A 12,921-nucleotide genomic window follows, 5' to 3' on the forward strand; every position below is an offset into this window, starting at 1 on the left:
TCATTGCAGTGTGGGGATGAATTGCTTTAAGGTTTACTAGCAGTAAGTGAACTGTGCTGAACAGGGAGCCTAGTGATTTGGTGGGGTTTTGTTTAATACTGCTCAGTTCTTTTAACCTCCAACGTTGTATTTCCAATGCTGTGCAACAGAAGAATAGGTGAATCAGTAACTGATCTCATTCGAAGCCTTACAATTTTCAGTACTGTAGGTATTGAGTTGTTTCATCAGCATTGTAAAGTTTATTGGCAGCAGTGGGAGGCGAGGACTGTATTCACTTGAAATGATTAAGCAGTTAGATAACACACATGAGAGAGCAGGGTGGGACTTATCTTTCGATTTGCAGAAGGTGCGAGGTTCTGGGTGCTGCGGTCTGGGGCAAACACAACTGCGGGAAATCATAGCCCCACAGTGTCGAAGCAAGCCTTCGGCCCATCAAGTCCATGCTGCCTCCTCCGAAGGGCATGCCAGCAGCTGATGGGCCCCATCCTACCAAGGTGTTTCTGCTGGTGGGTGAGATTAGGATGAGGAGACATGGCGTAAAAAGTGAGGTCTGCAGATGCTGGAGATCAGAACTGAAAATGTGTTGCTGGTTAAAGCACAGCAGGTCAGGCAGCATCCAAGGAACAGGAAATTCGACGTTTCGGGCCATAGCCCTACATTCCTGATGAAGGGCTCTGGCCCGAAGCGTCGAATTTCCTGTTCCTTGGATGCTGCTGACCTGCTGTGCTTTAACCAGCAACACATTTTCAGCTGAGGAGACATGGCCTCAAGATTAGGGGGAGGAGTAGATTTAGGACAGAGATGAGGATAAACTGCTTTTCCCGGATAGTCATGACTCTATGGAATTCTCTGCCCAAGGGAGTGGTAAGTATATTCAAGACCTAGTTGGATGGGTTTTTCCATGGTAGGGGAATTGTGGATAGTTGGGATAATGCAGGCAGGAGGAGCTGAGATGACGGATAGATCAGCCACAATCTTACTGAATGGTGGAGCAGGCTCAGTGGGCCAAATGGCCTACTCCTGCTTCTATTGCTATGAATATATAACCTTGTATTTCCCATTGGCTAACCCACCTAACCTGCACATCCCTGGAAACTACGGGCTATTTAGCATGTTCAATCCAAATCAAGGCTGGTGAACAATGTAGTGATGTGGAAAATGAACATCAGAGAATGATAGAAAGGGACAGGAGAATAAATCAACCAGCATTCAATGCTGGATTCAAAAGATCATTAAAAATTGAAACTAAAATCTCTGTCTAAATGTGTGCTGCATTGTAACAAAGTGAATGAATTGACTGCACACATTGAAGAGAATAATTATGACCTGAGACTCTTTACAGAGTCTTCAGGATGACGAGGATTGGATCCTGGTTATCGAGGGAGTATGTGGCATTCAAGTTGAATGGGAAGCTAGGTAAAGGTAGAGGGTTGGCACTGCCAATCAAAGCACTGATAACATGGTAGTCTGGTGTCAGCTCGAATTACAGGTCCTGATTTATCTGTCCTCTGCTGATCTCCCAGTTCCCACAGAGAGTGAAATGTCATAAATTCTCAGCTCTGCAGGAATTCTGCTGAAGCTTTGACTCCCTTTTTACACCTTCTGGATCAATAGAACATTCAGTTAATTAAGGCCCAACCCACAATCTCCCAACCTATCAATCATCCAGACGTGGAGTGTCACCGTAGCAGGGAATAAAACCAGAAAAATGAAACAAAATTAGAAATCAATACATAGTCGGTGCTCGTGCTTAACGTTTTATCATTAGGAAGTAAACTAGAAATCGGGGTCTCCCAGGATTCTTCTAGTGCCCTAATTGAGGAATTCTCTCTCCTTTTTACACCTAACTATTAGTACCCAGCTATGATTTATAAGGATATTTACATCAACAGAAATAAAGGATCTGTTATCAAATAGTCATGGAGATATACAGGACGGGAATAGACTTTTCAATCCAACACATCCATGCTGAACGATACTTTATGTAAATCTAATTGCATTTGATCGATATCCATCCAAACCCTTTCTATTCACATACTCATTCCGATGCCTTTTAAAATAAGTTGTACTGGCCACTTCCTCTGGCAGTTCATTCCATACATGCATCGCCATCTGTTTGGAAAAGATGCTGTTTAGGTCTCTTTTTAAATCTTTCCCCTCTCCCACTCAAACCTCTGTCCTCTGGTTTTGGACACTCCCATCCTGGAGAAAAGACCTTGTCTGTGTCTGTATGTGTGAGAGGGTGCGTCTGTGGGTTTGTATGTGTGAGCGTATGAGAGAAGGTCTGTAGGATCTTCCTGACTCAGGCGACAGACTGTGTGGAGTTTGCACGTTCTCCCCGTGTCTGCGTGGGTTTCCTCCAGGTGCTCCGGTTTCCTCCCACAGTCCAAAGATGTGCGGGTCAGGTGAATTGGCCATGCTAAATTGCCCGTAGTGTTAGGTAAGGGGTAAATGTAGGGGTATGGGTGGGTTGTGCTTCGGCGGGTCGGTGTGGACTTGTTGGGCCAAAGGGCCTGTTTCCACACTGTAAGTTATCTATTCTAATCAGGAATGTGTGTGTGGGGGTGTGAGAGAGAGAAAGTATGTGTAGTGTAGTGGGGTCATCTGTAGTCTGACAAGAACCCAAGGACCTAGCTGAGACCATTCCCCCATGGGTACTAAACTTGGCTATCGGCCTCTGCTTGGCCACTTGCGTTGTTGCCTGTCCAGAGGTCTGCCTTGAAGGATAGTCACCTGAAGGTTTGAAGTCAAATGGGAGGGTACACTCCTGCCTGGTGATTGTTGTGTAGTGTCCATTCATCTGTTGCTGTAGCCTCTGCTCAGTCTTACCAATGTACCATGCCTCAAGGCATCTTTGTGTCTCTTACATGCTTCAGCCAGGTCTTACAAGTACCTGCCGCACGCATAGTGGGTGGTGTCCCCATATGTAATGGTGGTATGCATTCGACACTTTGATGCATCTTGCAGCCTCTGCCATGACAGGGTTGCATGGTGTTGTCCTGAAAGCCGGGTAGTTTGCTGCGAATAATGATCTTTTGGAGGTTTGGTGGTGGTTTAAAGGTGAGAATTGGAGGCGTGGGGAAAGTCTTGGCGAGGTGCTCGTTCTCATTGATAATGTTTAGCTTGCTGCGAAGAACATGGGAGTAGTTTTTCGACTGCAGGGAAGTACTGGACAACAAAGTTCATGCCTTTCTCCTAAGGAGGTCAATACGGTTTTTTGCTGTGGCATTTCGGAATTCGCGGTCGGTGAGTTGAGCATTGTACCCTATTCTTATGAGGACATCCTTGAGACTTCCAAGTGTCTGTCACGTGTCTCCTCATCTGAGCAGATCCTGTACATTTGTAGAACTTGTCCATAGGCTGTCAGTTTCAGAGTGAAACTCCCTCCCTCTGGGCAACATCTGGGAGCAAAGCAATGTCTCCTCCTTTCCACTTCTCATCTTGGGAGGGAAAGAGAGGAAGGAAGCACTGTTCACTTGTAGCAAATGGAGTGAATCCAGGGTGGGAGCAGACTCTGCAAAGGTACTCAGATGCTCTCTCTTCCCTCTGAAAGGTATTTTCCTTGGGTATTTCCTCCGTTTGGCACATATACAGTTTGCACCCTCAAAGGATCGCTTCTTTCCTCCGTGTCACCTTCCAGTCCAACCCGTCCATGCCGACCAGATATCCCAACCTAATCTAGTCCCACCTGCCAGCACCTGGCCCACATCCCTCCGAACCCTTCCTATTCATATACCCATCCAAATGCCTTTTAAATGTTGCAATTGCACTAGCCTCCACCACTTCTTCTGGCAGATCATTCCATACACGTGCCACCCTCTGTGTGGGAAAAGTTGCCCCTTAGGTCTCTTTTATATCTTTCCCCTCTCACCCTAAACCTATGCCCTCTAGTTCTGGACTCCCCCACCCAAGGAAAAACCCTTTGCCTATTTATCCTAACCATGCCGCTCATGATTTTGTAAACCTCTATAAGGTCACCCCTCAGCCTCTGCTCCAGGAAAACAGCCCCAGCCTGTTCAGCCTCTCCCTATTAGATCAAATCCTCCAACCCTGGCAACATCCGTGAAAATAATTTCTGAACCCTTTCATGTTCACAGTTAAAAGGGTAGTTTCTCATGGAACTGAGCAGAATTTAAGGGATTCACACACTGATATCAAATTATTCGTCACCTTCTACACATCCTGTATTTCTTGTCTTTTTTTTATTTAATAGTACAGCAGGAAGTCATTCAGCAACTTTTAATGGCTTTCGTTTTGCAAACAGTGTTGACATTTCATTATCATGTTCCTGACTCAGCTCCATTTCCAGCACCTTTGTAGGGAGCTTGTTCGAGGTCATTGTCACCCAAATGAAGTTTTCCTCCATACACACTTAAGGCTATCTGGCTGCATGAGGGTTTTCAGGCTTGTGTCCTGGATAATGTGTGATCATCAGGCATCTGGCAATCTACAGGAATTGCCACCTAGGTAATTCTTATTTAACTGTACTGACAATGAATACTTATGTTGTGAATTTTTTTTGCAGAAAGTCATGTGGGGGAAAAACTTCTGAAAACAATTGACGCATCAACTTCTGATGGAGCCATTTGATTCTTTGGGATTTGAATATTAGCATGTACTCAAACAGAAGAAATGTTTGCTTTTTGTCTGCTTGAAAGATTTTGGACACTGGTGTGGCAGGAAGAATACTGACTCACCTGAGTGAGGGAGATTCAGTGCGCTGACTGTGAAAAGTGCTTCACATCATCTCCGCCGCTTAGGGGATCAAAATCTCTCACCTCATGGTGGGGAAAGACTGTGTATTCGTTCTGCTTGTAATTTCAAACACAGCGACACAAGGAAAGCTCACCCTCCATGGAGAAACCGTGGAAATGTGGGGACTGTGGGAAAGGATTCTATTCCCCATCGGCGCTGGAAACCCACAGACGCGTTCACACCGGGGAGAGGCCGTTCAGCTGCTCTCAGTGTGGGCAGAGATTCACTGCAGCATCCCACCTCATGAGACACCAGCGCGTTCACACCAGGGAAACGCCCTTCACCTGCTCAGTGTGCGGGAAAGGATTCAGTCGGATGAGCAACCTGCAGACTCACCAGCGGGCCCACACGGGAGAGAAGCCGTTCACGTGCCCCGTATGTGGGAAGGGGTTTGCTCAGGCATCTCGACTGTTAATCCATAAGCGGGTCCACACCGGGGAGAGGCCGTTCACCTGCTCAGTGTGCGGGAAGGGATTCAGTCAGACGGGCAATCTGCAGACGCACCAGCGGGCCCACACGGGAGAGAAGCCATTCACCTGTCCTGTGTGTGGGAAGGGGTTTGCTCAATCATCGAGACTGTTAATCCATAAGCGGGTACACACAGGGGAGAGGCCATTCACCTGCTCAGTGTGCGGGAAGGGATTCACTCAGTCATCTACACTCCTGATCCACCAGCGGGTACACACTGGGGAGAGACCATTCACCTGCTCCGTATGCGGGAAGGGATTCAGTCGGATGGGCAACCTGCAGAAGCACCAGCGGGTCCATACGGGAGAGAAGCCATTCACATGCCCTGTGTGTGGGAAGGGGTTTGCTCAGTCATCTACGCTGCTGGCCCACAAGCGGGTCCACACTGGGGAGAAGCCGTTCACCTGCTCCATGTGCGGGCAGGGGTTCAGTCGGTTGGGTAACCTGCAGACGCACCAGCGGGTCCATACTGGGGAGAGGCCGTTCACCTGCTCCCAGTGTGGGAAGGGATTCATCAATTCTTCTGCCCTACTGACCCACCAGCGGGTCCACACTGGGCAGAGGCCATTCACCTGCCCTGACTGCGGGAAGGGATTTATCAACTCTTCCACCCTGCTGATCCACCAGCGGATTCACACCGGGGAGAGGCCATTCACCTGTTCTCAGTGCGGGAAGGGATTTATCAATTCTTCCACCTTGCTGCTCCACCAGCGGGTCCACACCGGGGAGAGGCCATTCAGCTGCTCTCAGTGCAGGAAGGGATTCACCCGCTCCTCCCACCTGCGGAGGCACCAGCGAGTTCACATGCCATCACAGGGAGATTGAAGGCGCGATGGCTGAGTGCCATTATCTACCGGTTCTGGGGACTCACGTTGAGAAGGTGTATAGGGTATAAGCAGGCAGGGAAGGAGTTAAGTTTTGAGTTTTGTGAAATAAGAGGTTCAGTTGAGCATGACTCAGACCAGATAAAAACTTAGTTAACAATGGGTGCTCGAGGAAAGGATAATGGGTTAACAAGGTGGAAAAGCAGTCATTATGTAGAGCCATTTAACAATATTGGAAGCATTCAGTGTGCAAGGTCAGCTAAGGGGAAATGTATCCATTGTATGAATCCAGTTAACAAGGTTAAGAACAGTAAAGGGCTTGGTCTCTGCTACTGATGATCATTGATTGTAACGGTCACCCAATTAATATGTATGTTGCCTTATCTGGATGCTTCTCCCTGTAAAATGACTACATAGTTCATTTGAGAAACTGCTCTTCCAAAAGAGACCATGAACTCATATTTTTGTGCACATGGACGATCATTCTCTCTCTCCCGACAGGGCCTGGAAGAAACATGAAGCGGGTAAAACCATACTGTGTCTTTGAGCATTTTGCTTTGACTGAGGTGAGGGGGGGCGGAAATGGGATGATACCGGGTTCGAATCCTGCGGTGGCAGATGACAATTGGAATTCGGTCAGAAGTTCAGAATCTAAGGAAACCATCTTCAGGGGAAAGAAAACCCCATCTGATTCACTCCTGCCCTTTTTAGGGAAGGAAACTGCTGTTGCGGAAAAGGATTCACTGTGGTCCCAGCTGCATCCTTTACCCCATCTGGCTGACATGTGACTCCAGACGCACAGCAGTGTGGTTAACTCTTGACTGCACCTCCCCCACTCTCCAGCAAATGAGTGGAGAGAAACTGATTTGAATAGGGTGACTGGGTTGAAATTGCTGAATGAGGCAATATTTCCCACTGGTTAAGGCTGTACTGCAAAGGGACAACTCAGTGCTGATCAATAGTAAAGCGGGGGGGGGGGGGTTGGAGAATGGGTGCGTGGGCTTTGACTGTGAACTTTTTTTTTAAAAAAGAAATTAGCTACTTTTTGTCAGCTTTTTTGCTGCGGAGATCTGAAGCTGTAACAAAGTTTGGTGGCAGTAAAGGTCACCTGAACTTCACCGATAGGCTGAGACTCTCATTGAAAGCTATGAGATCCAACAGGTTTTTGTCTCAAAGCTGCTCATCTCTTTCAGCCTCTCGCTCTAAGCTACCAATATCCTGTCTCAGAAGGAGCAGTGAGTGAGTAGCTACTATCGTTAGAAATTGTCATTTCGTCAGCATTTTAAAGTTTTTACTGGCAGCAATGGGAGGTGTAGACTGTATTCACTAGTAACAAAGTTTAAAAATCTCACAATGTCGCGTTTAGAGTCCAACTGGTTTAATTGGAAGGATGAGCTTTCGGAGTGCTGCTCCTTCGTCAGGTGGCTGTAGAACAGGATCATATGACAGAATTTATAGCAAAAGATTACAGTGCCATGCAACTGAAATGATATATTGAACGAAGCTAGATTGCCGTTAAGTCTTTCATCTTTTAGAACAGGTTGCAGGTTTCAGTTCATTAATATGTAAATCCCAGAACTAATTTTCAGTCACATTCTCGAGATCACATATGGTTTTACAAAAAGGTGACATCTCTGCTCAGACAATGCATGAAAGATGTGAGGTTAGTCTGTACCCCAATTTTGGAAATCGAACCAGTCTGACTCAAAGTAGAAATTTATAAATTATGACATGGATTTACTGCCTGGAGTTTGTGCACTTTTTGAGCAAATAGAATATATCTGCAGATATAATTCTGCAAATTCAAATTCACCCCATAGACCTGCGTGCTTGCATGAGAGAGAGACAGACTGTGTGCATGTGCGTGAGTGTGTTTGCGTGTGTGCATGCTTGGTAGTGTGTGAGATGGAGTATAAGCATGTGAGGGTGTTTGTGTCAGAGACAGTGTGTATGAGAGAGTGGAGAGTGTAGTTGGGTCACTTGTAGTGTGACATGAACCCAAGGTTCCAGTTGAGGCCTTCCCCCTGGGTTCTGAACTTGACTATCAGCCTCTGCTCAGCTACTAGAAACGATTTAAGCAGTTACATTGGAGAGGGCAGGGTGGGATTTGTCTTTCGATTTGCAGAAGGTGGGAGGCTCTGGATGCTGTGATCCAGCGCAAACACAGGCTGGAGGACCTTCAGCTCACATATGGAGCTAGAAGCCATCTTAGACAAGTTGGAGGGGAAAAGAGGGAAAGTTAACCTCTTAGCATCAGGAACCCGGGTTTGATTCCACCCTCTGGCGACTGTCTGTGTACACTTTTTGGCATGTTCTTTCCCTCTTGTGTCTGCATGGATTACCTCCACGTGCTCTGGTTTCCTCCCACAGTCCAAAGATCTCCAGTTTTGGGTGGATCGGCTGTGTCAACGTGTCCAATGTTGTGCATCTTCCAGTGGATTACTCATTGGACCTGTAGGGTAAGCAGTGGATCTGGGTGAGATGCTGTCGGTGTGAGTTAGATAGGCTAAATGGTCTTAAGGGATTATATAGCCGTGTGTATATTGACAAATGATCACCCCCGAGTCTGCTGTAGGAGGAGTGGGTTCCAGTTCAATGGAAACTGACATCAGTCCAGGGGAAGATGGGATTTGTGCTGTCTCTCTCCATCTACTGTGTCTCTGTATCTGTGTGTCTCTTTCTCTCTCTCTGCGTCTGTCTCTCTCTCTCTCTCTCTCTCTCTCCTCCCCCCTCTCTGTCTGTCTGTCTGTCTGTGTCTCTGTCTGTCTGTCTGTGTCTCTGTCTGTCTCTCTTCCCCCCCCCATAGTCTGTACCCCGATATTTTCTCTCCTAACACTTTGCACCCCTCCATTTTCTCCTCCCACCCTCTGTCCACCCAGTCTTTTTGAAACCCCCACCCCTTATCCATTTTCTCTTCCTTCATATATATACATATATACACACACACACACCCTGTTTGATCGCAGGATCAAGCCCTCAGGAGAGAAGGAAAAATTGGATGGTGATGACTCTATATGGGAGACTGTGGTGCATGAGAAATGGCTGTGTTTTATAATTTACAATAGCTATAATGATATATTCAGAAATGTCGTTAAAATCTGAAAGCATGTTCATTTTTTTAAAAAAAAAGCTGCAGAAATCTTTCTGAAACTTGCATGGAAGTATGTGCAGTTAGGCTACAGCTCAGGATAGGCTGTAAGGGGTGAATGGCCTTTTCCTTGTCTTGTGAAATTGGTTCTGACTATGTAGAAATACAGTCAGAGTTGTACAACATGGAAACAAAGCCTTTGGTCGGCACCAACCAGATATTCTAAATTAATCTGGTGATCCATTTGCCAGCATTGGGCCCATATCTCTCAACCCTTCCTATTCATATATAGATGCCTTCAAGTGTTGTAATTTTAACAGCCTCCACAACTTTCTTTGGTAGTTTGTTTAATACACACACCACCCTCTGCCCTTTAGGTCCCTTTTAAACCTTTCTCCTCGTACCCTACACCTATGCCTCTCTAGTATGGGACTCCTGTACCTGGGGAAAAAACATACAAAGCCAGAGCAGCCAGACAAAATGGTAAAGGAATAAAATGTCAAGCAGAGGGGGAAAAAATGTTTTTTTTCCCTCCCATTGGCATTTGAACACTCAATTTGTCAGTTAACACCAACATCTCAACTGAGCATGCCCCTCTGTGTCAGCAAGCACTGCACATGCTCCTCTGTGCCTGCAAAAACGTGCCACAGTCTTTCCATGGGCTAACGGGGTGTTGTGAAAGACTAAAAGTAGTCTTGTCTTCCTGCCAATCAAAGCCTGCCTATTGTCAAAATGTGTAAGTTGGATCTTGAGCTTCTGAAGCTGCTTCTGCTTGTCTCTCTGTCTGAATGAAGGTTGAGCTTCACCGCAGATTACAATTCCCTCTGTCCAACACTTTTTGAAAAGAATAGGTACCTAATGAACACAGTTGGCAGGTTTTTCAGCAATAATCCCAAACAAGTAGACAAACCATGACCAATGACCCTAGATACTCTCCCCTACATCAAAAACATCTTGGAAATGACTGTCAGATTACTCATGTCCTTGGCATCATAGTCACCCACAAACCCACAAACCCACCAACACTAAAACAGCAGCTATGAATTTGCAAGACCCTATACAGACAGCAAGCAAGGACACTACGTTAGACAAACAGGCAGAAAACTAGCCACAAAATGACATGACCCTCTCTCACTGGTATTCTTACACAATGTGAAATTATAGCCTTTGCACCTCATTTATGCTTTCTTCAAAGCAATGTTTAAATGGTGATATATTAGAATATGGAGAAAGTGAGGACTGCAGGTGCTGGAGATCAGAGTTAAAACGTGTAGCGCTGGAAATACATAGGTCAGGTAGCATCCGAGGAGCAGAAGAGTTGGCATTTTGGTCACGAGCCCTTCATCAGGAATGATGTGTGTATGTACAAAGGGACCTCAGCATCATTCTACACCAATCAATGCCAGCTGTTAGACAGGTGCAACAAGCAATGAGCAACACAAGTGGTATATTAGCAAGAGGAATTGTGTTCTGAAGTGGAGATGTCTTCGTGCAGTTAGAGGGTCATTGAGTATACTCAAGGTTGAGTTAATCTGAGTGTTAAAAATGTGATACTGAGAAGAGGGTGCTCCATGCTAGGAACTCACAGAGAGAGTACTCTTTAATCAGCTGTGGGGGTGGTGTTCTCAGGTGACATTGAGTGACTACGTGAGGTATGAGAGACAGAGTTGAGATCACTTTAGAAACATGGGAGGATGTTTGTGAGAATGTGAGGAAGATTTTGATCTGTAATGGAACTCACGCTATGCGGTTAAAGATTCTTCATCGGGTTCATCTGGCTCCAGATCATCTTGCGAAATTTAAGGGAGCATCTTCAATGTGTCCCTAGTGTAAAATAAGCACAGGGTCCCTCACTCATTACGTGTGGTCCTGCCACATGCCTAGTATATAAAGGAGTGCTCTGGGTCTTGGGAACCAAAGTTAAAGTGGACCTGCTCTCTCTTTTCCTGGTTTGCCAAATTTATCTTCCCTAGATGTGCATCGGTGAAAGCTTTATAACATCCTCACTTTATGTACGAGGAAGAACATTCTGATGTGCTGGGTGCTTTAGGATCAGACTCAGATTAAAATACCCATGAATGGCCTCACTCACCCACCAAAAGAATATATTGTTGAATGCAGTTGACATCTCTTACTTTTGTTTAGAGCTTATCTCATGCCTGGATCCAATACCATGACTGGCAGTGAAAGCTAAATAAAACACAAACATTAACATGTCTGCCTCCTCTGATGTCATGATCAGACTATTGTTCACAATATTTGAAGATAGATTAGATTAGATTACTTAGTGTGGAAACAGGCCCTTCGGCCCAATAAGTCCACACCGACCCATTCCCTTACATTTACCCCTGCCCCTACGGGCAATTTAGCATAGCCAGTTCACCTAACCTGCATATTTTTGGACTGGGGGAGGAAACCGGAGCCACCTGGAGGAAATCCACACAGACGTAGGGAGAATGTGCAAACTCCACACAGTCTGAGGTGGGAATTGAACCCAGGTCTCTGGCGTTGAGAGGCAGCAGTGCTAGCCACTGTGCCGCCCAACGTGCAAGGACAAAAGTCAAACAAGTCCAATTTGCCAAGCATGGAGAATAGGAAATATACTGGAGAATTCTTTGGCTTGAAAAAAGGATTTCCAGCATTCAGGCACAACAGTACATATATACAGGCCCATATATATGCTGGGTAGGTTGATTCTTTGGAAGATGACAATCTTAAAGAAGTGAAGCTCTTGATCAAGGGGCTGGATTTCGCAGAAAGATTAATTAGTACCTGACTCCCCTTCCTCCATGGCCAAACATCACTGGGCTAGACAAAACCCCAGGATCCAAATAACATACCTAGACACACAGACACATAAAAATCCGAACCAACGACTGCATTTCACATGTGATTACCTCAAATTATATTTATAAAACATAACCACATGGAGGTTTACACGGGCTCTCGTACACAACATTGCCTGTGATCTTCTACAGTGCTCTGTGAAGTGCTGCAAATTCCCATGGTGGCAATATTTTATACCTAATATATATTAAATAACATTGTATATTTTACAAAGAGAGATATCTACACATTGTGCACAATTTTATACAGGATCAGTTCAGTCAGATGGTGCAGCCTGTGACCTCCTGCGTGGATGGGGATGGGATTATAGAAGGTGTATGGAGAATTAGATGGTGATTTTAATATAAATTATGTTTGTTTTTAGGAACGGGAGTGATTGTGGCTCCAGGTTAATGGTGATCCGCCTTGTCCCCCTCAGCCCTGTCCAGCCCAGCCCGGTACCTGGTAGAGTGAAGCCGCGGGCAGCTCCAGGGACACGGTCCAGCACAGCACCGAGTGCAGCCTCTCCTCCAGCTTGTGCTCCGCCGACATTTTAAATTTGTTTCTCCCGTTCACCCGGTAACCGTCACCTCCCCCTTCCCGGGAATTATACAAAAATAAACCCCACAGGGGACTCTTCTTTTCTTCAAAACTTCTGTTTGAAATGTTCCGACTTTAATTTTAAAGGTATTTTCTGAGGTAAACGATGCCTGTCTGCTCTCCCCCTCCCTCAGTAACCGCCCGCTGAGTCGATGATAAAACCGCAGCCTCGCGCCGCCATCTTTGTTTTTCTGCTGCTTTCCGTCTCCTCCTTCAGTGATGTGCGTCATCTGCGCCCCCTCCAATCAGAAAACACCTTACTCCACCTGCCCAATGGCGGCCGGCTTTGCAGTCGTCGTTTGTCCCACCCCACCCCCGCCGAATGTCGCTCTCTGATTAGTCCGCAATGACCGCAGGGAT

General features: G+C 46.2%; 1 protein-coding gene across 4 annotated transcripts in view; it reads left to right on the forward strand.

The window, feature by feature from the left end:
• Positions 1 to 12,582, forward strand: part of LOC132807146 (zinc finger protein 229-like) — a 30,375-nt gene extending 17,793 nt beyond the window's left edge. For all 4 annotated transcript variants that reach the window (XM_060821469.1, XM_060821472.1, XM_060821468.1 and 1 more), the window contains exons 2-3: positions 4,526 to 8,506; positions 12,347 to 12,582. In XM_060821469.1, coding sequence (XP_060677452.1) covers positions 4,855 to 6,048 — 1,194 coding nt within the window. In that variant the 5' untranslated portion in view covers positions 4,526 to 4,854 and the 3' untranslated portion in view covers positions 6,049 to 8,506; positions 12,347 to 12,582. The remainder of the gene's footprint in view (positions 1 to 4,525; positions 8,507 to 12,346) is intronic.
• Positions 12,583 to 12,921: the final 339 nt, after the last annotated feature.

The sequence above is a fragment of the Hemiscyllium ocellatum genome, assembly GCF_020745735.1.
Source record: "Hemiscyllium ocellatum isolate sHemOce1 chromosome 27 unlocalized genomic scaffold, sHemOce1.pat.X.cur. SUPER_27_unloc_1, whole genome shotgun sequence".
Lineage (NCBI taxonomy): Eukaryota > Metazoa > Chordata > Chondrichthyes > Orectolobiformes > Hemiscylliidae > Hemiscyllium > Hemiscyllium ocellatum.